Here is a 23434-nt window from a genome sequence, read left to right on the forward strand (position 1 = left end):
TTAAGGTGTTTTTGGTTTGGGAAGTGTAGGTTTTGAGAAAACCAGTGTTGGGTTTATTGTTCCTGAAGCTTCTAACTTTCTAACTGTAATGGAATTATATAAACTAAATGAAAAGATGTTTTTCTTAATCCTTTATCTTGGGTTTTTCTGTGCAAAATCCATTTGCTATCAAGCTCTGGTGGCATCCCATAGGTGGAACTCTCTTTTGACAAAAAAACTATCATATTGTAAATAATGAAGTGCAAAAATCAAAGCATAGGATTGGGGACCTGTGGATGTCTTCTCCCTTAATATCACATTAATCCAGTATGTGATTTGTTAGCGTCCATCGCAAAAGGCATTTCGCGGATGGGCTGTTGCATGTGAGAGCAGCCACACAGGCTCAATTTTCAGCAGATTTTTTTTTCATTCACTAGGTGGCTGCTCTCACATGCAACAGCCCATCCGCAAAATGCCTTTTGGGATGGACGTGAGCAAATCCCATCTAAGATTTAATTTTTTTGAGTTTTAGTTAATTAATGGAAAACACATACAATCTGCTCAAAGCATTGGCCTGTGGTGATTATCTCCCATTCATAACTACTAGGCTCAGTACAAAAGCATTATAGGCCATTTAATCTATTGTTTTTTAATTTAGATCATCACATAAGAAAACATAATTTTTAATCTATGAAAGTATGGACATGTAAGTGGTCCTAAACTCCTAATTACACTTTCAAAAGCTTCATTCATCTGCTTAATAGCAGCTATAAAGCTCCATTGGTCGCAAAGACAAGAATACCTTGGTTGGCTTTTGCTAGAGGCCGTCTTCCATGTAGTCGACGACTAATGTTACAAATTGCATCAATTGTATGTTCCAATTTGTCCGAAACAGAGGTCTCTATCTTTAGGTAGAAGAAGAAATAAATGTGTCAGTGACTGTCATGTTGAATGATGCTCTTCATTTGATTTTGCGTCCTCAGGTAGCGAAAGTTGTAGCAATTTTTTATGGAATCATTTACCCAGAACATATGAAAATGCTTTGGAACCGTTTGAATTGGCTATTGTTCTTCCTTGCATTCTCTTTGGCCTTTTGATTATAGAACACTACAATGGGATTTATGCATATAACAGTAGCTCAGCTCGGTATGGATTACAAGACACATGAGGAGATCTATATAAGTAGCAGTGGGTCCATGCCAAGTGATGATTGTTTCCCTTAACAAAACAATGATCATTCAAGTGAGTGTCCTCTTTTCATCATTGTATATGTCTGCATGCATGTATTTACGTTATTGTTTATGTATTCATATTTGCTCATGTGTGCGTCTGCGCGCACACACAGCTTTTAGAGCCATGAAAGGTCTGGCACAAGATATCATAGAGAAGCAGCATGTTCAAGCAAACCTATGTTTAGTTCCACTTTCCTTCACATTGCATGTTGCTATGTACACCCAGAATAGAAGGGAGTCATATCTAACACAACTAAAAAAGTTGACTCTATAAGAAATAAAAGGTCACCACCATATGTGCTTTTATCAAAATCAGACCAAATGCATGTATATAGATAGGATATATTGGCCCTCTCAAGGCTAAATATTGTGTGCCGCTGCAGTCGAAATTTGCAAGTTGAATAGCTTGGTCCTGTCAAGTCATTTTTTTAAAATGGTTGTCATGCCTTTTTTTTCATTTTACTAATTTTTAATTTCATCTATTTTTAAATCAGTTCTAGGATGTGGTTTTAGTGTTTGCTTACTTGGTTCGTCGCTCTTGGTTTTTTTTCCTCCTTCTCTTTTCTTTTAGAGTATTTGTGCTTGACCTATTCCTTTTCTTTTAGGTTATATCCTTTCTCTTTGTAATCTTGAAAATTTGTTATATTTAACTTATTTTTATGGTAGAAAAATGTTTTTATCTTACACTAATTGCTCCACCCATCTGTTTTGTTATTTAATCAACTTTCAATTTCTATCTAATCTTAATTAACTCCCAACCCGTGCATCCCACGGTTGGTCCCACTAGTAATATGTATACACACATATGCACATATATGCATTTTATTAAAGAAATAACGTCGAAAGTGTTTTATGTCTAATGGGAAATGCCTAGACAATGACACAGAAGCACACCATGGCCGATAGGACAATTACTCGTGCACCCTGCAAGCGGACCCAAACGCGTAGCAGAGGTCTAGTTTCCATGCAGTGCAAAGAGGCAACGATCATTCCACCTATGCTGTCCTCCTGCGAGATCCAACGTCTTGTCATCATTTTTTCTTTTACATCCCAGACATGTCTGGCTACGAGGATTAATTTTAATCATAGATTAGTGTCTCTAAGTGGTGAGAGAAGGGGTAGGGCGAGTGGGACAAGGAGTGAGATATGGGCATGGTTTAAAATTTCGGTTTCAGTAACCGTTTCGGACATTCGGAAAACCGAAATTTTGTAACGTTTTTTTTTTTTAAAATAAAAATTGCATTTCTCGAAATTTTGGCCGAAATTTGGTAAATGGCGAAATATTTAATTTCGCCAAATACCGGTTTCGGTCGAAATTTTAAACCATGGATATGGGAGGTCACGATAGAGATGAAGGTGACAAGTGATTACAAATCAGGAAAAAGTCGATCACATTTTGAGTAGAGTTTTTGATTCATGATTCTAATTTAAACCACTTCTCACTCCCAGAGGCACTAATTTCTTGACTTTTAACCACTTCACCTGCCCCACCCCACCCTACCACTTGGAGACACTAGTTTATCATGAAAAAGAATTCATGGCAGCCAAAGCGTGCCCTTAAACGGACTCTTTAATGCTCTGTTTGGTTGCCGGGTTTTTTTTGTTCCTGGGAGTTTTGTGGGAGAGTAAGTTAAATTTTGGTCCCATCCCATGTTTGGTTGCCTTTTAGCACTAGGTTTATTTTAATCCCACTCTTGTAATGATTACTTGTGGGGTGAATTTTTTAATCTCACTTTTGTAATGATTGCCTTTTCATCCCATCCCAAGATAACCCCAGGAACAAAAATAAACTCTGGAACCAAAAATAAGCTTGAGAAGAATTTTTTTCTACCCAACAGTTCAAGCAACCAAACAAAGGTTTTTTTTTTTCCCACCATATCTCCCAGGGTATTTTTTTCTCCCACATAACCAAACATGGGATTTTTATTTTACCAGGATACTTCTAGGACTTTTTTTTTCCCACCTATCTCCCAGGGTATTTTTTTCTCCCACATAACTCCCAGGAACAAAAAAAACCCGGCAACCATACAGAGCATAAAAGAGTTTTCTAAAATTGCCCCTTGCTCCCTTTGATTTTCAAAATGTTTAAAGATGGCAAGAGCATATATTTTTATCTTCATATAACTACTATATGGGACACCAGTGTATTTTCATGGACAATGTGTAAAAAGCCATTAAGGCCACGTTTGGATACCTCATGTTTTTGTATTTGGATTTGCATGAGTTTTGTATACAAAATACATCAATCATCCTCATGCTTATGTACGAGAGAGAGAGAGAGAGAGAGAGAGAGAGATGTCCCGCTGCTGCTACATCAAGGTTGAGGAGCAACAAGGGTGAACGTAAGTGCCACAAATATTAATTTTCAAATAATATCTCGCATAACTGAGTTGAAAATTGGATTTTTTTTAACCGTTATAGCTGATTTGAAAAATCTAAGGATCTGATACAGTTTTAAATCACAACCCCAAATGTGAAAAATCCAAATCTAAATCTTGTGGGTATCCAAACATGGCCTTATTTTGTTTCCTCTATGGACTCAACACCATGTGTACGGTATGTGTAAGGTCGAGTTTTGTACGGTGTTTCTCTGTTGTTCCAACAGTCAGATGCAAGTGCAACCCTTGATGTTTGCTCCCGCGATAGCTGACTTTAAAGAGACTGGCTGTGTACGGTCTGTGTGTAAGGGGCCACGCACATTGTTCCCTATCTTTTTTCTCATCTCAATGATCCTATTGACCAAGGACAGCCAAAAAGGCCTATTTTATAATGCACACAAAATCCGGATACCCGAACACCAATGCCACGTGTACCGTGCATTGTAGCCGTTGTTTGATTCATACCGCACCCTTTCCCCTATCAATACATCATGGTAAATTCGCACCCCTTGTAAGATAATTCGCACTCCTTGTAACGTTAATTGTGGCAGACTTTACGTCAAATCACGTTAACAGGAATGCGAATTATCCTAGACGGGTGCGAATTTATCGTTACCCATACATGAAATCTAAAATAGAAATAACGTGGGCAAATCTGTAATTTCACCCGCCTCCAAAAACCTACAAAAGGCCAGGTTCGGAGTATATTTATATAATAGTAGGGAAAGCCACCCCTCTCTCTCTTGGCATGAGAACGAAGAGAAAATGTCAGAAATCTCCATCCAACCTCCTCAAGATGAAAACCCTAATCTCCCAATCCTCCCTCCTCTTTCCGATTCTCAGACACCAGAATGGGAGAACAGAGCTCAAGCATGGCTTTCAACGCTTCCCAAGCGTCGGAATGTGACGACCAACAAGATCGAAGCCTGGTTAGACTCCAATCACTCATCCCTCCCTGAACAAATCAAATCCCTCCCTCGATCAGACCTCCACGCCCGCATTCTCGCCATTCACAAACTCCTCCGTCGCCCTAATCAGGTCTTAATTCCTTTGTTTTGATAGAAAATGCTACTCTCTTTCTTTTTGGGTGAAAATTCCACAAAATATAAACTAACAAAATATAAACTAATTCAGTCTCCCCTAGGTGGGACCCATCTAGGCACGTAACACATTGATTGGATCGTGGTAGCTTGTTCGGAGTTCAATGACATGCCATGAAAGAGGCTTTGAATAAATGGTGGGGTGTCTTTATAAAAAATAGGGGGCGTGGATATCATCTCCCTTTTTTTTATGGTGGTCCAATCTGGAATTCTCTTTTGATTTATTGACCTCGACTATGAAATCAAACCTGTTTCCAAAATTTTGTGTGGATTAATTTTGGTTTCACTGTTGCAACAATTTCACTGCTACTTTATGCCTTCTTAGACAGTAAATAAATATGTTTACTTTTTACCTATCTTTTTATTTCTGGATTTAAATGTATTTTTTATGGATTTATTTATGGTAGTAAATGTGAATTGTGAAGCCTAGAGTTTTAGATCGAGGACTTAATTGCTACCTAAAAGCATGACGTGAGCTTTGGTAATCACCCGTAGCGAATCTTGACGAGTGTTATGATCATAAGATCAGGATCAGAGTTATCATAAGTGGGCCGCAGTTGATTTAATATTTTTATTGTTGGTCGCATTAAGTAGGTCAGTCAATCATGGTTTAACCTGCATTATTGTAATAATTAACTTCCATTTTTTGAATTTTATGAAAATATTGTAATTAAATTGTATTTTGACCTGCATTATTTTTATAATAAATTTTCATCATTACTGTTTTTAATCTTTCTCTTCTAGTTTATTTTCGTTTTGCCTTTTAAATTTGGCTGGAATCGACTTTATTTGGATTTTTGGAATTAATGTTGAATTGATTATGCGTTTTTCGCAGCTTTGTAAGATTTATGATTGTTGGCCAACGTGAGTTGTATTGACTTCAACACCCCATCAAAAAATAGAGGGTGTTGATATCAGCTCCCTTTTTTAGTGGTGATTCAAGATGGTTTTGTTTGGATTTGAGGAATTAGTGGTACATTGAATACCTTTTTTTTTCCTTGTCAGCTTAATGCGCTTGAGAATGTTGATTGAAATTGTGTGGATTAATTCTGTTTTCATTTTGGAAACACTCTTACTGCTACGCTATGCTTTTGTTGGTCAGCAACTAAATGTGTTTACATATTTTCATCCTTTTATTTTTGTATTTATTCGTGGTAGTAAATGTGAATTGTGAAGCCTCGACTTTGAGATTGAGGACTTAAGTTCTACCTCGAAGCATGATACGAGCTTTGGAAATCACTAATGGTAAATAACCAAGTTGTGAAACACTCGTAGCGGATATTGATGAGTGGTATAACCTATGATTTAGCCGACACCTCGAATTTATTCCTGACATGCATGTCCTGCCGTGTTCAACACGACATGCGTGTCCACCTGTGTTGACACTCCTTTAGACACTTTTAAATGTACTACTATAAGTGTTAGACTTAATGTGGGTGTGTGGACACGTTTTTGTGCCGTGTCAAGTGTGACATTCTGTTTTATTATTGCATATTGTGTTTACCTCTTTTATTATTAACTCCTCTTTTATTATAAAGTATTTTTAGCTCTTCTTTAACTAGTATTTGGTGCTGGATCATATATATACTTTCTATTTTAGCCGTGTCACCGTTTCTAAATTTTGGGGGTTCGCCGTGTCCGACACTCCGTGTCCGTGTCGACACACGACACCCATGTCCGTGTCCACAAATCATGGGTTATAACCGTACGATCATGATCTTAGAGTTATCATAAGTGAGCCACAGTTGATTTAATATTTTCGTAGTTGGTAGCATTAAGTAGGTCAACCACGGTTTAACATTCATCATTTTTATATTTAACTTCTATTTTTTAAATTATTAGAAAATATTATAATAGATTTCTATTTTTACCTGAATTATTTTTATAATTAATTTTCATCATTATTTTTTTGTCTTCCTTGCCTAGTTTCTTTTGGTATTGCCTTTATGTGGATTTCGTACTTTTTGGTCTTGCTTTCTATTTGTATAATTTGGTTGCAATGCATTTTTATTTGGATCTGAGGAATTAATGTTGAATTGATTATGCTATTTTTTTTGTAGCTTTGTATCACCTATGATTGTTGGCCAACGTGAGTGGTATTGAATTCAATGTGTGAAAGTACATGGACTTTGTATGTTTGAGTCAGTTCCTTTCTTGTTAACTTGGCAATAATCTTGATGATTGGAAAAATAAATTGCATTGCATTATAATTGTTTTTTGGGTTGATAGGTGAATATGATCACCTTCCTTGTCTTTTTGACTGGCCCGGCTTATGGTAATACATGTGGAACCTAAAGTTGTTTTTTTCAGCAATCATCTATGGAAAATTTATCAAAATTTTCTAAGAGCAGATCATATGACCATCTGATCAGGATTGGGAAATAATGGGAAACGAACAGCACTTGATTTAAAATTAATTTTGGAGCTGGTGGACATATGTAGGGCCAGCGTTCATCATTCTGATCTTGATTGGATGGTCATAAGATTCACATACCGATAGAATTTACTATGGGATTTTTTTTTTTTTGAATGATTACTATGGGTATTTCTCATCAGTTCATTTCTTCCATTTATTTCTTTATTCGGCATTCAAGTCACTTCGATTTCTTAGGTCACACAATTGTTGTTCTATTTCTTAGATCACACAATTTTGTGCATGTGAAGAAAGTGTATCATTGATTCCTTAAGGCGTTATGGTTTTCCCTATAGTGTACTGGTTACTCATTTAAGCACAAGTGCTTGAATTTATGTTTGTTCACATATGAAGATTATATTTCATTAGTAGTCATTTGCTTTTGGTTGCAGGTACAAGATGAACCTCCGCAGCCTCGCTTTCAACGTACTGATCAATGGCGACCAGTATATTCCTGGTTGGAATCGTTGGATACAAATGAGGTGGTTAAAGCTAAAGAGATCGCTGATTGGCTATCTGAAAACCCTAGGGTGAAAGATCAGTTGTATTCAAGACATTCTCGTTATCATTTGATGCATTACATCCAGAAATGTCATCTAAAGATATTGAGGAGAAGAGAGAAATTGAAGGTATTAGTGACAAGTTACCTTTTTTCTTCACTGCCTTTATTTTCTGCTTTAGCAAAGTGATCTAGTGATTAATGATGCAAGAGGTGCATTGAAAAGGTTTCACTGACACCAGTACAATTTATTGGTCTATGCTGTGTATGTTTAGGATTTTGAAATCTATGCATGGGACATATATGAGTGGCCTAAGCGAAATAACAAGTTGTTGTTGACATTCAAATGCTATATAGACTTTCACAATTCATCTGCACAATGTAAATAGTATCTCGACAAAGATAATCACATGTAAGGGGTTGACATTATTGTGGCCTTAATACTTTTTGGTTGTGAAGATCCTATATGTATTCCTATTGGTTTTATGTGTATGTATGCATGCAAGGGGTTGGCATTACTGTGGCCTTAACTCTGGTGGGACTCAACTCTAGTCTACAACATGAAAAAGGGAGCAACTAATGTAAAAGGGCAACTTGATGCCGAATTGAGCCCTACAAGTGCTTCAACTCCTTCGTGAAAGAAGTATAACAAGAAGAGTAGGGAAGAAGCTCCTACATGAGCCCCTCACTCCCTCGCAAAAGAAAACCTTGTTGTAATAATAATTATGGGATTGGGGCTGATAGTTACATTTTAGTCAAAGTTGCTTCGTGCATTTCTGCGTCCGCCACATTTGTTGCCGTGCGCACAGGCACAATTTCAGGGTTAAATTGGCGTCATCTGGGACTATCACCATGAAAAAAGGAGTTACTCTTTTGAACTAACCAAATGATTTGGTTTTCTAAAGATTGAATGTGATGAAAGGGGGCTGCTCTAAAGAGGTGTGCTAACAAGCAATGATTCCAAGCTTCACGATTTAGTGACTGAGGATAGAGCTCGTCAAAGGTGGGGATCAGCGGCTTTGTGAGGTGACAAGTGACTAGGACTCATTCTCCAATCCTAGGCCATGAAGAAAGAACAAACATTATTATCTTTTCGTAGGTAAGCTGGGGTTTGGCATTCCCTTACTAGTTTATTAACGAGTAAAAATATTACAATCGATTGTATAATTCTTTTGATCGGCCAGTGATACAATACTAAGGAGACGCGGGGGGGGGGGGGGGGGGGTGATTGGGATGGGGATGCTATCCCCCTTACAAGGGCAATCCAATTTTGACAGGTAGTCAGCTGTGGAGCGTGCTTTCCTCCAAATGTGCATGATTTTCCATGCTTTGAAGTTGCGGAGATTTTCTTTGATTTCTTATAGCAATGGGGTTTTTCTCCAAGGGCACTTTTAGTCGCCTTTGATTACATTCACTGCAAATAGAGAGTTCGGTTCTATCCAAATGTCTTCAATTTGATACTCTAGGGTGAGGCGTATCTCATTGTGAATTGCGTTGAGCTCCAAGTCATATATTTCCTCTACGCTCGTGCTCGTTGAGAACATGCCCCTAACACATCCTTCATGGTCCCTAATTACCCCTCCTAATGCTTCTTCCTTTCCTTCAAGAGAGGTGTCAATGTTCAGTTTGAAGCTTCCTTTTTGTGGTACAGGTGCTTCTTTTCTGCTCTTATACTTTGGTGATTAGCCTCTTGCTGGGTTCTCTCATTATCCTTGTATTCGAGCTTTAGGTGGCTGAGTCTGGCTTTCACATTTGCAAGGATTTCTACTAGAACTTCCTTCTTATGCTTGCTTTTCTTTTCAAGGATCTGGGTGTTTCTTTCAAGCCAAATATCATAGATGGATGCCGAGAAGGCAAGTTTTTTGAAGATTGGACGGGCCGATATATGTATTACGGATCCAAGAAACATTATTGTAGGCAGCCATCAAGTGGTTAATGACTGACAGGAGTCATAAATGTATTTGTAGTATCAATCGAACTCATTGGGTCCTCTTGGTATCATGTTTTAGTTGTTGAAGTTGAGTGAGCAGCTGCAAGCTGCGTGCTTAAGATTGTTTGGCAAATTTGTGTTTTAAACTCATCCATACTCCAACAGTCATTGCTTAACAACTTGAAGTAGAAGTTCCTCACTAATACTTGCCATAAGCCAGCTAAACGCTCTGTGATTATCATTTTCATACTAGCTGAAGAACTTAAGATGGGAATGGGGGCTTTAGAGAAGGTATAATGAAAGATGAAGGATGCTCAATGGTTCCGTCAGATGACAACTGCGAAGGAATGGGATATTTCAAAAAAGGTAGTTGGATTTTGTGCCTCGGAATAAAAGAGGACACATATTGGTGAAAATGTAGATGAAGAGGATGGAAGAAAATCTTTTATTTAATATTTCCTTTTCCGCGAGCAGTGTGAGGCTATTTTGGCCCTCCTTTGTTCTTGCTTCTTGATATCTCAACGAAGTTATCTGGAAAAGTTGCTATTTATTATGAAGAGAGGGAGGGAGGATATGATTCCTAGATCATCACAAATTAGTGGGACAAAACCACAACGATGCATTAAAAAATAACACAATACTACACGACAAGAATGCCCCTGAGTTATATGCACAATTCTGCACGGGTTTAGGATAAAATGCTAACATGTGAAACAATTCACAAAATACAAAGATATAAAAATAGGGGAATGAATTCTCACACCGGCAATAATCTCGCAAATTCAATTGTTGTTTTCCACCATTCACTGATTGGGGCAACCTAGACGGAGGAGGGAGGGAGGGAGGGATTGAGGCCACCTCTCCCACAACCAACCTCTTTCTTGCCACGTCTCTCATAGACGGTCTCTCTTTCTCTTCGTCTCATTCCTTCCTTCCAAACCCATTCTCATTTCTCCTTTTCTCTCTACAATGTTATTCTCAAAACCTTAGAAAGACGACCTGCACCGCTAAAACTCCTAATCTCTTTAATTGCTTCTCTTTTCTCTCTTCAGACTACGATGAAACCCACTTCTAGAGCTGTTTCATTTTCTTCTTTTCTCTTGGTGAAATGTCACACGAATCCAAGTGAAATTTCAATGATGCGTTCTTCGAAAAAGGTTGAATGCGGACAACACTCAAATGGACAAACACGGATCCCTTCGTCTCCGGCTCAACGATCTAAGTCTCCGCCACCCAAATTGGAAACTAACAACTCCTAGGAAATCTCAATCAGATATCCATAACCTAATGACTCTGACTCAGTTGGAGCTTTTGTCTAACCAACTCATAGGTCCTCTTCCGACCATGAATGGTGGGACTCACTTGTAGATCCTCCTCCTCAACAACACTTCTCCAATCTTTTGGCACTTCAGGCCGTTTTGTTGGACAACCCTTTCTCATCTTGGGAAATTTCAGCAGCCTTAACAATGCTCAGATGAAGATGTCATATGTATGCATCCTCGGTGGGGTCTATCGATCAACACTAGGGAGGAGAGATGGAGCTTGAGACAGGCGTGAGGAAGAAAGAGGGAAAGAAGTAGAGTTAAGAGGAGAGGAGGGAAAGGAACATGAAAATCGGAGTGAAGGAAAGAGAGGTAGAGAGGAGAATGGAAGGGGAAGAAGAGAGGAGGGAGAAGAACAGAGGAGGCATTTTCCTATCATTATTTGTTTTTCTTTTAACTAGCTAGGGAAACTAATATCGAATTTAGGGGAGGAGATTAAAGATCATGAGATTCTAGTGGTGGCAGCGTAGCGGCTCTGTGAAATAGGGCAATCGGAGGCGATCTGATTCTTAGATCGCTTTGAAACATGGATGAGTTGTAGGAAAACACCTAAGGATAATATCATCTCAATTTGGTGTCAATCGGATAACACAATCTCAAATATGGTAGGTTTAAACTTTTGTAGAGTATCTAATAACAGATCTGAAAAAGAGATCGTATGACACAATCTGACCGTTGAATCTTCATGTTTTTTGGATATTGGATGACTCATCATATCAAATTTCTGTGCAAATCTGATCTTCCGATCTTCAATTTGGGTTAGCGCTTCCCGTCACTTAACTGTCCCAAGGAAGTTTTCCTCTGGGTCTAGGTTTCCCACCTAGAAGAACAAGCTTTACACTTGCAAGGAAAATGGGTTTCACAATTCACACCACCATACAATAAAACAATTTTTTTTCTTCATCAGCTCTTTTGAAAAGTGCCTTAATGCCTTACATTGATGGGCATGAGCATCCCCATAAAAATGATATTGGAGTAGGAGTAGGTTTCCTACCCATACATGTTTTTTTTTTAATTGAAGGCTACCCATACTTGCTAACCACTTTGATTCCTCGTTGAACTCAACTCCTCTAGTTGTAATCAAGTACTAATTTAACTGAATTTCCAAATAATTCTTGGACTTTTATTTAAAAACTCTTCAACCTCCTAATTAAAAGAAGATCTCTAAAATAACTCCCGTACACTTCAATTACACCAAGTGGACCCTCATATATTTTTACAACACAAAAGAAAAGTCTCCTCATTCTCGAAAATTTGGCCTAGGCCAAATTAAAAAAAATGCTAATTCTGTCCCGCTCTTGCTACTGGATTGTGGCATTAATGCTGGGTAGGTGGTCCACATGGGCTTTGCTTGGTTGTGAACATGCTTGGCACCGCTGGGTTTTTTCTTCAGGTTTTGGATGGTCTTCAATCTTTGGTTTTCAGGTGAGCATTTAGATCATCTTTTCATTCATTACGTGTTGACCGAATCCATTTGGGCAATTGTGCTTCAACTCTCTGCGGGTGCCTGTGCAATCCCATCTCATATTGAAGACTTGTTCGAGGGCTGGGGGTTTGCCTCTTGTCCTAGAAGGGAGTGGAAAGTCTGGACTTTATCCCTTCTAGCCTCTATGTGGGTTATTTAGAAGGAAAGTAATAACCTTATCTTCAAGGGATAGCCAAAAGCAGCCAGACATTGCTCCACCAATTATTCTCCTTGCTAATTCAATGGGCCAATGCCTTTCCAGAATTTAGAAGCATTGGAACTTGAAAGCAACTCTCTAAGAAGATTTTGGTATGTCATTCGCCTCAGCTGGATCCCTCCGACTATGGTGGCTCCCAACTTGACCCTCCCTCACCCATGTTATGTTAACTGTTAAGCTTACCTTTGATGGTCGAGTTTGGGGAATCCAGGGGCATATGGGGTTGGAGGTCTTTTTTGTGCGAGTCAGATGGTGGGACCAAATGGGCTTTCTCTGGTCCTTTGGATCGCTTAGATTTGACTAATGCAGAAGTGCTTGCTGTTCTGACTGGCACACGTCTTGTGGAGGAGGCGGACCTTAACTGTGTTATTGTGGAGAGAGACTCCCTTAATGGAGATGCACAGATGCGACACTAGCCATTTTGGACCGGTTTAAGGGGTATTCGATCATTATGCATCATGTTTGGGGGTCATCCAATAGTGATTGAGACAGGCTTGCTTGAGCTGGAGTAGTGGATAAAATCTCGATTGAGCTGTGTGATTTCTCGCTCCTTGACTTTTTTTCTTTGTTTTTCTCTTCTTCCTACTTTTTGTTTGTCTTGCACCTTGTCACCTCAGTCTTTTTTATTAGTAAAATCATCACCATTAGAAAAAAAAGAGTCCAAAAGAAACTTCTTGGTTATCCATATACATTGATTCATGCATATCTTTGTACTGTTGTGTATGCTTATCAGGCGTCATCCATATTATACATGTAATGATAACTACAAATCTATGTACTCTCTTGTATACGTATGTGAGGCCTCATACATACTTGCATATACATATGTTTACATGTTATATGGTTGTGTGCTTTACATACCTATGCAAACGAATGCAGTTTAATACTGCATGACTTTGCACTGCTTAGAATTCTGCAGTGAGTTCAACTTGTAATTGACATGATAAAAATTTATTTCGCATCGGATTTGTCATTTCAGACCAGAAGTTATTTCTTTTGATGTTATTATTCATGAAAATGCATACTAAAGGGAGGATTCAGGGATAAATGTATGTTCTCTTAAAGGCTCTCCTTTGTTATCATTCAAGATAAAAATTGCTTCCTCTTTCATTTGAATTTCTACAGTGTTTGAAGTTTTTGTTGTAAGGTGTATATATGTGTGTGTGTCTATATATATATATATATATATATATATATATATATATATGAGGAAATGGTTTGTGAGCAGCTGCTCAGATAGCTTATCCGAGCATGGATTTTTAAAACAAGGATGGGCCCACATTTTGGGGGTGATGATCCTAAGCATTCATTTGGAAGACCCCATCATGGATGGGGTGTGTACTAAAAATCAGCTCAATTGGATCATCCTAACCCTTCCATTTGTGGAGGGAAAAAATGGACAAATACAGTTTGTCCACAAATCTGCCCATTTTTTCCCTCCACAAATGGACACCCTAAGATGATCCAATGGAGCTGATTTTTGGTACACACACCTATCCACGATGGGGCCTGCCAAACGAATGCTTAGGATCACCCCCTCACCCCCAAAATGTGGGCACACCCTTGATTTGCATGATCCAAAGCATTGATTTGGATGGCCCTTACATAGTTAGGGAGTGCACAAAAAATCAGCTCCATAAACCTTCCATTTGTGGAGGGTAAAAATGGGCAGATTTGTGGAGGTTTATAGTTGTCCATTTTTAACCTCCACATATGGAAGGGTTAGGAATTAGGATGATCCTATGGAGCTGATTTTTTGTGCACACCCTATCTATCTTTGGACCATTGATGTGGCCTAAGGTTGGAGAAGTAGAGGATAGAAGGGAAAAGAGAAGGAGAAGGGGAAGAGATTAGAAGAAAGAAGAGGGAAGACAAGAAATTAGAGGGGACAAATAGGAGAAGACGAATAAGAGAAGAAGAGGGATAGGGGAGAATCTCGGTTCTCAATTCATTCATTCATCATCAAAATCTGAAAACCCTAATACATGAGGGCCTATATATAGGCAATTAAAATAACATGGAAAATAAAATCCTAAAAGTTCCTAGAAACTAAATGGCATGGAAATAAAAATCCTAAAAGTTCTAATGGGGAAATATGCCACTTATTGGGCATACAATACGCATAATTATCCCCTTATTGAAAAGAACTTGCCTCGAGTTCTAGTCCGCCTAGATCAAATGTGTAAATGACCCATTCGGCATTCGGGCAATAGGAGTAGAAGGTCGTCGAAGTCATATCTGATATAGGTCATCAGAAGCGGTCCATCCGGATAAGTCCGACAGACAGGAAAAATGGCAACCCGGTTGAGGTCAATCATAGACTGTAAATGGTCACTCGTGGTAACTACATGAAAGATCTCGGCCTTATCAAATGTAAAATCCACAGGCATCACCCTATCCACATGAACGTCTGCCAAAATCTTCTCTGTAATAGTGTGACCATATGTAACATCGGTATCCCCATGCACCTCACATGTATCTATATGTGTCAAGCCATCACCTGCATCCTCAAGATGATCGTCCAGAAGGTCATCACCCACAGCTATCTCATAGGGCTCTATGATGTCAAACTGGCAATCCTCATGATGATCATCATGTGCACCGAAATCCTCGGTCTCAACCTCTACAATCATCTTGATTGGAGCATCGCCTGTAAAGTCAATATTGTCACTGTGCTCATCTACTATAGAACCGGCATCCTTAGTCGCAATGCTCATCATGGCCCCGATGTTTGCAATCTCTGCAATAGTCTCAAACTCAGTACGCCTAGTAACTAAATTATCAACCTCATCACCAAGAACATCTGGACCATCACTAGCATCAACTGTGTCTGGCATATCGTGGGACGACATCGGTCGTGGCATTTTCCTCCCCTTCTTGAGATGTAACCTCATCAATAGAGGAAGAAGGAGACGGGTAGGTTGAGCATGAATTCCTGGTAGTCATGGCCTCCCTAGGAACCTTAAGCTCAAAATGCTTGTTAATTCGATTCAAGGTTACCATCATATCAGTCATCATGTCTAAGTGCTGATCCAAAGTAGCTTGAATGTGTCGTTCCCAGTCACCTCAGGGTTGGACCTGTCTTTGCCTTTGATGATATCGATAATAAGCCTTTCGAGCATATACCTTCGCCAACTCATCACAGACATCTTGCCATTGACTAAAATAAGGCATGCCTAATGCACTGCGCTCTCGCAAGAACTGTCTCCATTTCACCTTGGCATCTCTGCATATTGTATCCTTGACTCGACATGGTCATTTGATGATCATAACGATAATACATTAATACTTATGGTATACATCAAGAGGCTTGATCCATTGTAGGCACACAACATCGTAATCTCCATAGGGACAGTAATAGCAATCGCAACCATAAAAATATGGAACCCATGGTGTAGTCATGGTGGGGTGAATCAATGTTACATGGCCCAAGATGGAATATGTGGGAATCAGCTGCAAGATATGTCGGCGATGTCGAAAGAAAACAATGCTTTTCGCGGATCGTCGATCGGATGTCGGAAAGTTGCCGATCAGATGATGAAATGTGATCGACGACTGAGATTTCTCCTGAAATTGTGTTGAAAGTCGCTGTCTGTGGCTGAAAATGATATGGATGTGCTCTCCTTTCTACGTGGAACAACTTCCGTGTAGAAGTCACCGACAAATTTCGAGCGAAAATAGCAAGAAAGTAGAGAGAGAAACTAGATGGAGAGAGGAGAGAGACTAGAGAGAGAAAAAGACAATCCAATTTCTGTGTTTTTTTTTTCTGATTTTTTCCTTTTTTTTTTCTTTTTCTTTCCTTCCTTATTTTTTCTCACCTTTGTTTCATGTGAAAGAATCTGTCACGTACAAATTCTGCCACAAAAGTGAAAAGAAAAGGGGCCCGGGGGGGGAGGGTAATTACCTTATGAGTTACCCTTTACCCAATGGGTGTTGAGAGTACCTTTTAACCGGATATCTTGCCTTGCTTTAGTAGCTCTTGCTATGCAAGATATTTCATAACTCTATGCTCCTTTAAGTAGAAACTTGCCCTTTTATTTCCAAAAGCTAACTTTTTTTTCTTCAAAAAGTCAACTTTTCCCTTTTTTCTAAAGGCAGATGAAACTTGCCTTTTGTTCTTGACAGCTGGTAGGACCAACTTTAAAGACCACTAAATAAGATACGGTAAGTTACCTTTGGGCAACTTGTCTTTTTTTTTAATGCTAAAATCTGTCTTCTTTCCACTTTCAGCACACAACAGCAGTGCAAACCCGAAAATATACAGATTTCCGGATGAAGAATGCCATATGAGATGGGAGGTTTCTTGGTGGGAAGGTTTGAACTAACAAGGGCTGAGGATACAAGAAGGAAACTGGACTGATTTATTGGGGAAAGGTTGCTGTTTTTTGGGTTTTGGGGACTGATTATAAGATAGCTGATAATGAACAGGGCGATTGGGGTTTAGGGTTTTAAAGACTGTGGTGGAGGGGTAGTTGTATTGCAATCGGTTTGGTCTAAAACTAATGGGACTGGGGGTAGTTTAGGAAGTAGTTTTGGGTTGATCTATAGAGGGCTGAAACTTGTCATGTCTGGCTATCAATTTGAACCATGAAATTGGTCCTTGGGTATCAGATTTTGGGGGCAACTTTCAACCTGATGCGAGAGATAGGTGGAGAGAAATAGAACTGAGTTCTTAGGATCTTTTGCTCTGATACCAATTTGATGTGATCCAGAGAAGGGAAATATAAGGGAAGAGAATAAGAGTAAAAGGGAAGACAAGAAATTAGAGGGGAGAAACAGGAGAAGAAGAATAAGAGAAGAAGAAAAAGGGAAGAAGAAGAGGGATAGGGGAGAATCTCGGTTCTCAATTTATTCATTCATCATCAAAATCTGAAAACCCTAATACATGAGGGCCTATATATAGGCATTTAAAATAACATGAAAAATAAAATTCCTAAAAATCTAAAGCATGGAAATAAAAGTCCTAGAAACTAAATGGCATGGAAATAAAAATCCTAAAAGTTCTAATGGGCAACTATGCCACTTATTGGGCATACAATACGCATCAACTGTCCAAATGAATGCTTTGGATCATCCAAAAAATGTGGGCCCACATGATTTTTAAAGCTCAAGCTCAGATAGGCTCTCTCTCTCTCTCTATACACACACACACACACACACACACACACACACATACATATATATATATATATATATATATATATATATATATGAGGAAAAGGATTGTGAGCTTGAGCGTTGGAACATATTCGTGAGCTTGAGCTCAAAAACCATTGAGGCCCACATTGTTAGGATGATCCAAAGCATTCACTAGAAAGGGCCTTACATAGATAGGGTGTGTACAAAAAATCAGCTCCATAGGATCATCCTAACCCATCCATTTGTGGAGGTCAAAATGGACAGACCACAAATCTGCCCATTTTTGCCCTCCACTTTTGGAGGGGTTAGGATGATTCAATGGAGCTGATTTTTGGTACACACCCTATCTATGATAGGCCCTTGCAAATGAATGGTTTGGATCCTCACAGAAATTGTGGGACCCATGTGATTGGTGCACTCAAGCGCACCATTCCTTATTAGAGCTTGAGCGCACGAACATATTCCTATATATATATATATATATATATATATATACATAGAGAAAAGTGTTGGTGAGCTTAAGCGCCCCAATCACATGGGTCCCACATTTTCTGTGGTGATCCAAACCATTCATTTGCAAGGCCCTATCATAGATAGGGTGTGTACCAATAATCAGCTCCATAGGATCATCCTAACCCCTCCATTTGTGGAGGACAAAAATGGGCAGATTTGTGGACATATAATGTCTGTCCATTTTGACCTCCACAAATGGATGGGTTAGGATGATCCTATGGAGCTGATTTTTGGTACACACCCTATCTATGATAGGGCCTTGCAAATGAATGGTTTGGATCACCACAGAAAATGTGGGACCCATGTGATTGGGCTCTTAAGCTCACCATAAGTTTGGTGAGCTTAAGCTCACCAACACTTTCCTCATATATATATATATATATATATATGGGCTTACTGTTCCTGTGCTTGAGCGCATCTGCGCTCGAGTGTAGAAACAGGGTGGGCGACTCTCTTAATAGATGGGCAGATTTGTGGACAAACAGTATCTGTCCATTTTCCCCTTCACAAATTGAAGGGTTAAGAGGATCCAATGGTGCTTTTTTTTTTGGTACACACCCTATCTATGATGGGCCCCATCAAATGAATGCTTTGGATCCCCCAAAAAATGCCGTCCCTGTTTTCTGCACTCGAGCGCAGATAAGCCATCTGCGCTTGAACTCAGAAACAATATCAATATATATATATATATATATATATATATATATAATATAATAGAATATAGTGGATCATGCAACATCTCTCATTTTGAATAGATTTTGTTGAAGTTATAAATTTCTCCAGTATCTTGATAACCACTTAAGGGGAATCCATATTGTGAATAATTTTTTTCTTATTGAAACAGGGTGCTCCACTCCAGGGTGCTCCACTCCTCACCGCAGGGATTCCTATGCAGGTCTCTAACAATAGGGTGACGACTCCAGAAGTTCCTCTTCCATGTATGGTGTTGTGTTTTATGTTATACATTGAACTGTTCATTTTCTCCTAAAACTTGTTTTTGACATGAATATATAATTACGATGCTGAGATTTTATGTTGTTTTTCTACTGCTTTTCTAGTGCCCTAATGACTGGTTCTTCTGAATGTACTATTGCACGATTGTTGGTTTCGCCCAAGTCAATATACTGGTGTTGGGAAACTCATGAATTGGAATCATTTTTGTCCAACATAGAGTCGTGAAGAATCTTTAATGTTATTCCTTTGTTGAACTTTTGGTGAAAGAATTAGTTTTATCAGAAATTGTACATTAGGATTTTAGTTTTGTGGGCATTTTCAGGGCCCATTGGTTTCGTCCAAGTCAACATACTGGTGTTGGGAAACTCATGAATTGAAATCATTTTTGTCCAACATAGAGTCGTGAAGAATCTTTAATGTTATTCCTTTGTTGAACTTTTGGTTAAAGAATTAGTTTTATCAGAAATTGTACATTAGGATTTTAGTTCTGTGGGCATTTTCAGGGTCCATTGGTTTCGTCCAAGTCAACATACTGGTGTTGGGAAACTCATGAATTGGAATCATTTTTGTTCAACATAGAGTCGTGAAGAATCTTTAATGTTATTCCTTTGTTGAACTTTTGGTTAAAGAATTAGTTTTATCAGAAATTGTACACTAGGATTTTAGTTCTGTGGGCATTTTTAGGGCCCATTGGTACTGCAGATGCAAGTGAAGCTGAAGTGCGAGCGGTTCATCCGGGGTTAAAAATCTTGGCTAAGGAGGATCTGAATAGGGTATTCGTTGAGGGCGACTCTCTTAATACCATAAGGTGGCTAAGTGGCTCTCTTGACCCACTGTGGAGATTTGCACATTTATTTGACGAGATCAAGGATAAAATTGGAGGTTCGCTGATTACCTTCTCCCATGTTAGAAGATCATCTAATAGTGTGGCCGATCAGTTGGCCAGAGAAGGAGTCATTAAGCAAAGCTTAGAGTTGTTCGATATTTTGCCTCCTTGATGTCTTCTCTTTCTTGTTTTTTCTATCCTTCTTTGTATTTTCTGCTTGCTTGTATTTTTTGGGATGACTTTCTTGGTCATCTTCTTTTAAAATGAAACTTGCTACCATTAAAAAAAAGGATTTTAGTTCTGTGTGAAAACGATTGATCTAGGGTTTGGAAAAATGCAAAATAAACGTAGAAAATGAAAACACGCACACACAAGAATGCAAGATTTTTATGTGGTTTGCCAATGGTGCCTACTTCCATAGGTGAAAACAATCAATGAGCTTCCACTTTGTGAAGATCACTAAGTTACATCAAAGGTCTATATAACTCGGTTTGTATTTAATATTCCAATCCTAATCCCAATATAGATATTTTTCCCTAACATGAAAACCATGCGAATTTCACATTACGAAAATATCCCTATTATGTGCTATGGGGAACTGTAATAGACACCCTTGCAACCTTTATACATGTGCCCTTCGGGCACATATTGTAATTGTTGGGGGCCACGGGAGTAGGCGTGGGATAAAATCCAAGACATAAAAATAAAAAGTTCTTTGTGTGCCCAAGAGAGTGCATTTTCCCAAATATGAGTATCTGGAGAAGGCTACCCGTACTAAGATTACTGTATTTGATGCAAAGCTTATGATCTTGTAATAAACATGAGAATCTTTGCTTAGGTATCTTCTTTATAGCAACATGCTTCTCCCAACCTTCCTATTGGTATCCTCTATCTTCTATTTGAGAAGTTATATGGTGTTTGTGCGTGTATTTATGTGGAAATACAGGTGCAAAGAAATTATAGTGGTCGAGTGGGACTCACCCATTTACTTGATCTAAGCAATTTATTTATTGGTCCTCACCGTAGATAGGCTGTGCTCCAAAATCTTCTCCATTTGATGATCCTTACCCTTTGATTTGTTGAGATTTTTATACTATTGTTTTTTGAACTTCTTCAGCCATCCATTTTACACCAAATATTTTAGAGGATTTGGATAATCCTATGGAGACACGACCTATCTATGATTAGGAGCAACCAATGGATGGGTTAGATTATCCAACTAGGCACTGTTGCCGGGGTCACCATACTACTTTCCGACCCGCGATCCGGGGTCACACAATTCCAAACACGGTTCTTTTGCGTTCCGGATTGACAAAAATGACGACCCATGGGAGAGAAAGAGAGAGATGTGCGTGCGCGCGCGCCCGCAGAGAGAGAGAGAGAGAGAGAGAGAGAGAGAGAGAGAGAGAGAGAGAGAGAGAGAGAGAGAGAGAGAGAGAGAGAGAGAGAGAGAGAGAGAGGTGTTGAGGTGTCCCATTTGCAATTCACAGATGATACTCTTCTATTTTGTTCTCCTCAAGTTTCTCGGATAATGAATTTAAAGGCCATTCTTAGGTGTTCTGAGTTGACCACTAGTCAAAGATCTAATTTCCATAAGTCAAGAATGTTTGCATTGAATGTTGACCCTCAAATGGCATTTGGATTAGCTGGTATTATGGGTTGTCAATTGGACCAACTGCCATCTACATATTTAGGTCTACCTCTTGGGATGGGCAGACCTTAGAAACAAAATTGGGATCCAATAGTTGAGAAAATTGAGAAACGATTAGATACTTGGAAGAGAAATTTGGTGTCCTGGGTGGAACAATTACTCTTTTTAAGGCCATACTGGCTAATATTCCCATATATCATCTCTCTCTCTCTCTCTCTCTCTCTCTCTCTCTCTAAATGCCCCATGAGCATCGTGAACAGGATTGAGAAGATTCAGAAAAGATTCCTTTGGGGGGGGGGGTCGGGAAAAGATTCCTTTGGGGGGGGGGGGGGGTCGGATGAGAAGAATTGCATTCCTTTGGTTAAGTGGGAAGATATATGCAAGCCCATCAAAAGGCGGTGGATTGAGAATAAGAACAATCAGAGGTAAATACGTCGTTTCTGGGAAAGTGGCTATGGATATTTGGAGAGGAGCAATCCCAACTTTGGGCTAAAGTGATTGGTAGAAAATATGGAGCCAATCCATGCCATTGGGAACCCAAAGACAATTACAGGAAGCAAGGGGTTACGGTTTGGCGCGACGCCATGCGAAGCAGACACCAGTTTAACCAAGGATCCGGTTTCTGGGTTTATTTAGGAGATCAGGAGATCTAATCAGGTTTTGGAGTGAGGAATGGTTCTCCTTTATTCCTCTAAAGGAAATCTTTCCCAGTCTGTACGAAGCAGCGTCGCACAAAGAAGCTTTAGTGAAAGACTGTTTCGAAAGAAGTGGGGAAAAGGTGATATGGAAACCGAGTTTCAGGAGGAACTCCTTCGACAGGGAAATGGAACTCGCGTATAGGCTTCTTGAGATTTTTTTTTTAATGGTAGGCTTCTTGAGATGTTAGAAAGTCGTTACATCAAGTTGACTGGGTAGACAAAAGGGTATGGATCTATGACTGTATTGGGGTGTTCTCTGTCAAGTCTTTCTACATCCATCTTGTGCCGTGCTTTGCACCTTCCATCAAAGCTAAAGTGTGGAGGATCCAAGCTCCTCCCAAACTATGTACCTTTAGCTGGGCTGCCTACCATGGTCGGATTTAGACGCTTGATTTCCTAGTGGACCATTGTTCCTTGTGTATAGAAAGAAGGGAATCGATCAATCATATATACATACACTGTAAGGTAGCTAGATTTGGAGCAGTATTCTATTTAAGCTTTCAGACCTTCTGGAAGGTTGGGGGTTGGTGCCATGGAAGGAGAAGGGAAAAAGTGTAGAAAGACGTCCATCGATTGGTATTTTTCCCTTGTGTATATTCAAATTCTTTGTGGTTCGTCTCGGCTTTTGACCTATGGGAGGGTTAGAGGGAGGTGTGTCAAAGGATAGAAAGATGTTCATCGATTGTTCAAAATTGGGAGGCTCCAGCTAATGGGTTACCGAAACTTAATTTTGATGGATCTAGCATGGGTAACCCAGGTAGCATGCATAGGTGTTGTGCTAAGAAGTTCTAGCGGTGATGTTATTTGGGCCTTTTCAGGTCCTATTGGCGTTCCAGGTAGTGAGGCCAAGGTTAGAGGAATCCATCAGTGAATAAAGTGTTTGAACCCCGATTGGATGGATAAGGTGATATTGGAGGGAGACTCCAAAAATGTCATTCGGTGGCTCAGAGGATCGGTTCTTCCTCCCTGGAGATTTGCTCAGTTCTTTGACGAAGTTCAAGACCGGGCGAAAGGGTCGTCAATCATATTTATTCACACTAGACTGTCTGCTAAAGCAGGAGTTGGAGATGTTTGATTTCCTCCCCCCTCGACTATTGTCTTCTTTTGTTTTCTCGTTG

General features: G+C 39.3%; 1 protein-coding gene across 7 annotated transcripts in view; it reads left to right on the forward strand.

Annotated features, from left to right (window-relative positions):
* The first annotated feature begins 4318 nt into the window (after nt 1-4318).
* LOC143862640 (uncharacterized) overlaps nt 4319-23434 on the forward strand; it is a 59027-nt gene continuing 39911 nt past the window's right edge. For 6 of the 7 annotated variants that reach the window (XM_077373702.1, XM_077373704.1, XM_077373705.1 and 3 more), the window contains exons 1-3: nt 4319-4627; nt 7495-7731; nt 19032-19125. In XM_077373702.1, the coding sequence (XP_077229817.1) occupies nt 4355-4627; nt 7495-7731; nt 19032-19125 (604 nt within the window). In that variant the 5' untranslated portion in view covers nt 4319-4354. Of the gene's footprint in view, nt 4628-7494; nt 7732-19031; nt 19126-23434 lie in introns of those variants that run through there. The other variant, XM_077373709.1, reaches the window with a different exon arrangement.

This window comes from Tasmannia lanceolata, unplaced genomic scaffold, assembly GCF_043159265.1.
Source record: "Tasmannia lanceolata isolate RefF3 unplaced genomic scaffold, GAP_Taslan_0.1 ptg000037l, whole genome shotgun sequence".
Classification (NCBI taxonomy): domain Eukaryota; kingdom Viridiplantae; phylum Streptophyta; class Magnoliopsida; order Canellales; family Winteraceae; genus Tasmannia; species Tasmannia lanceolata.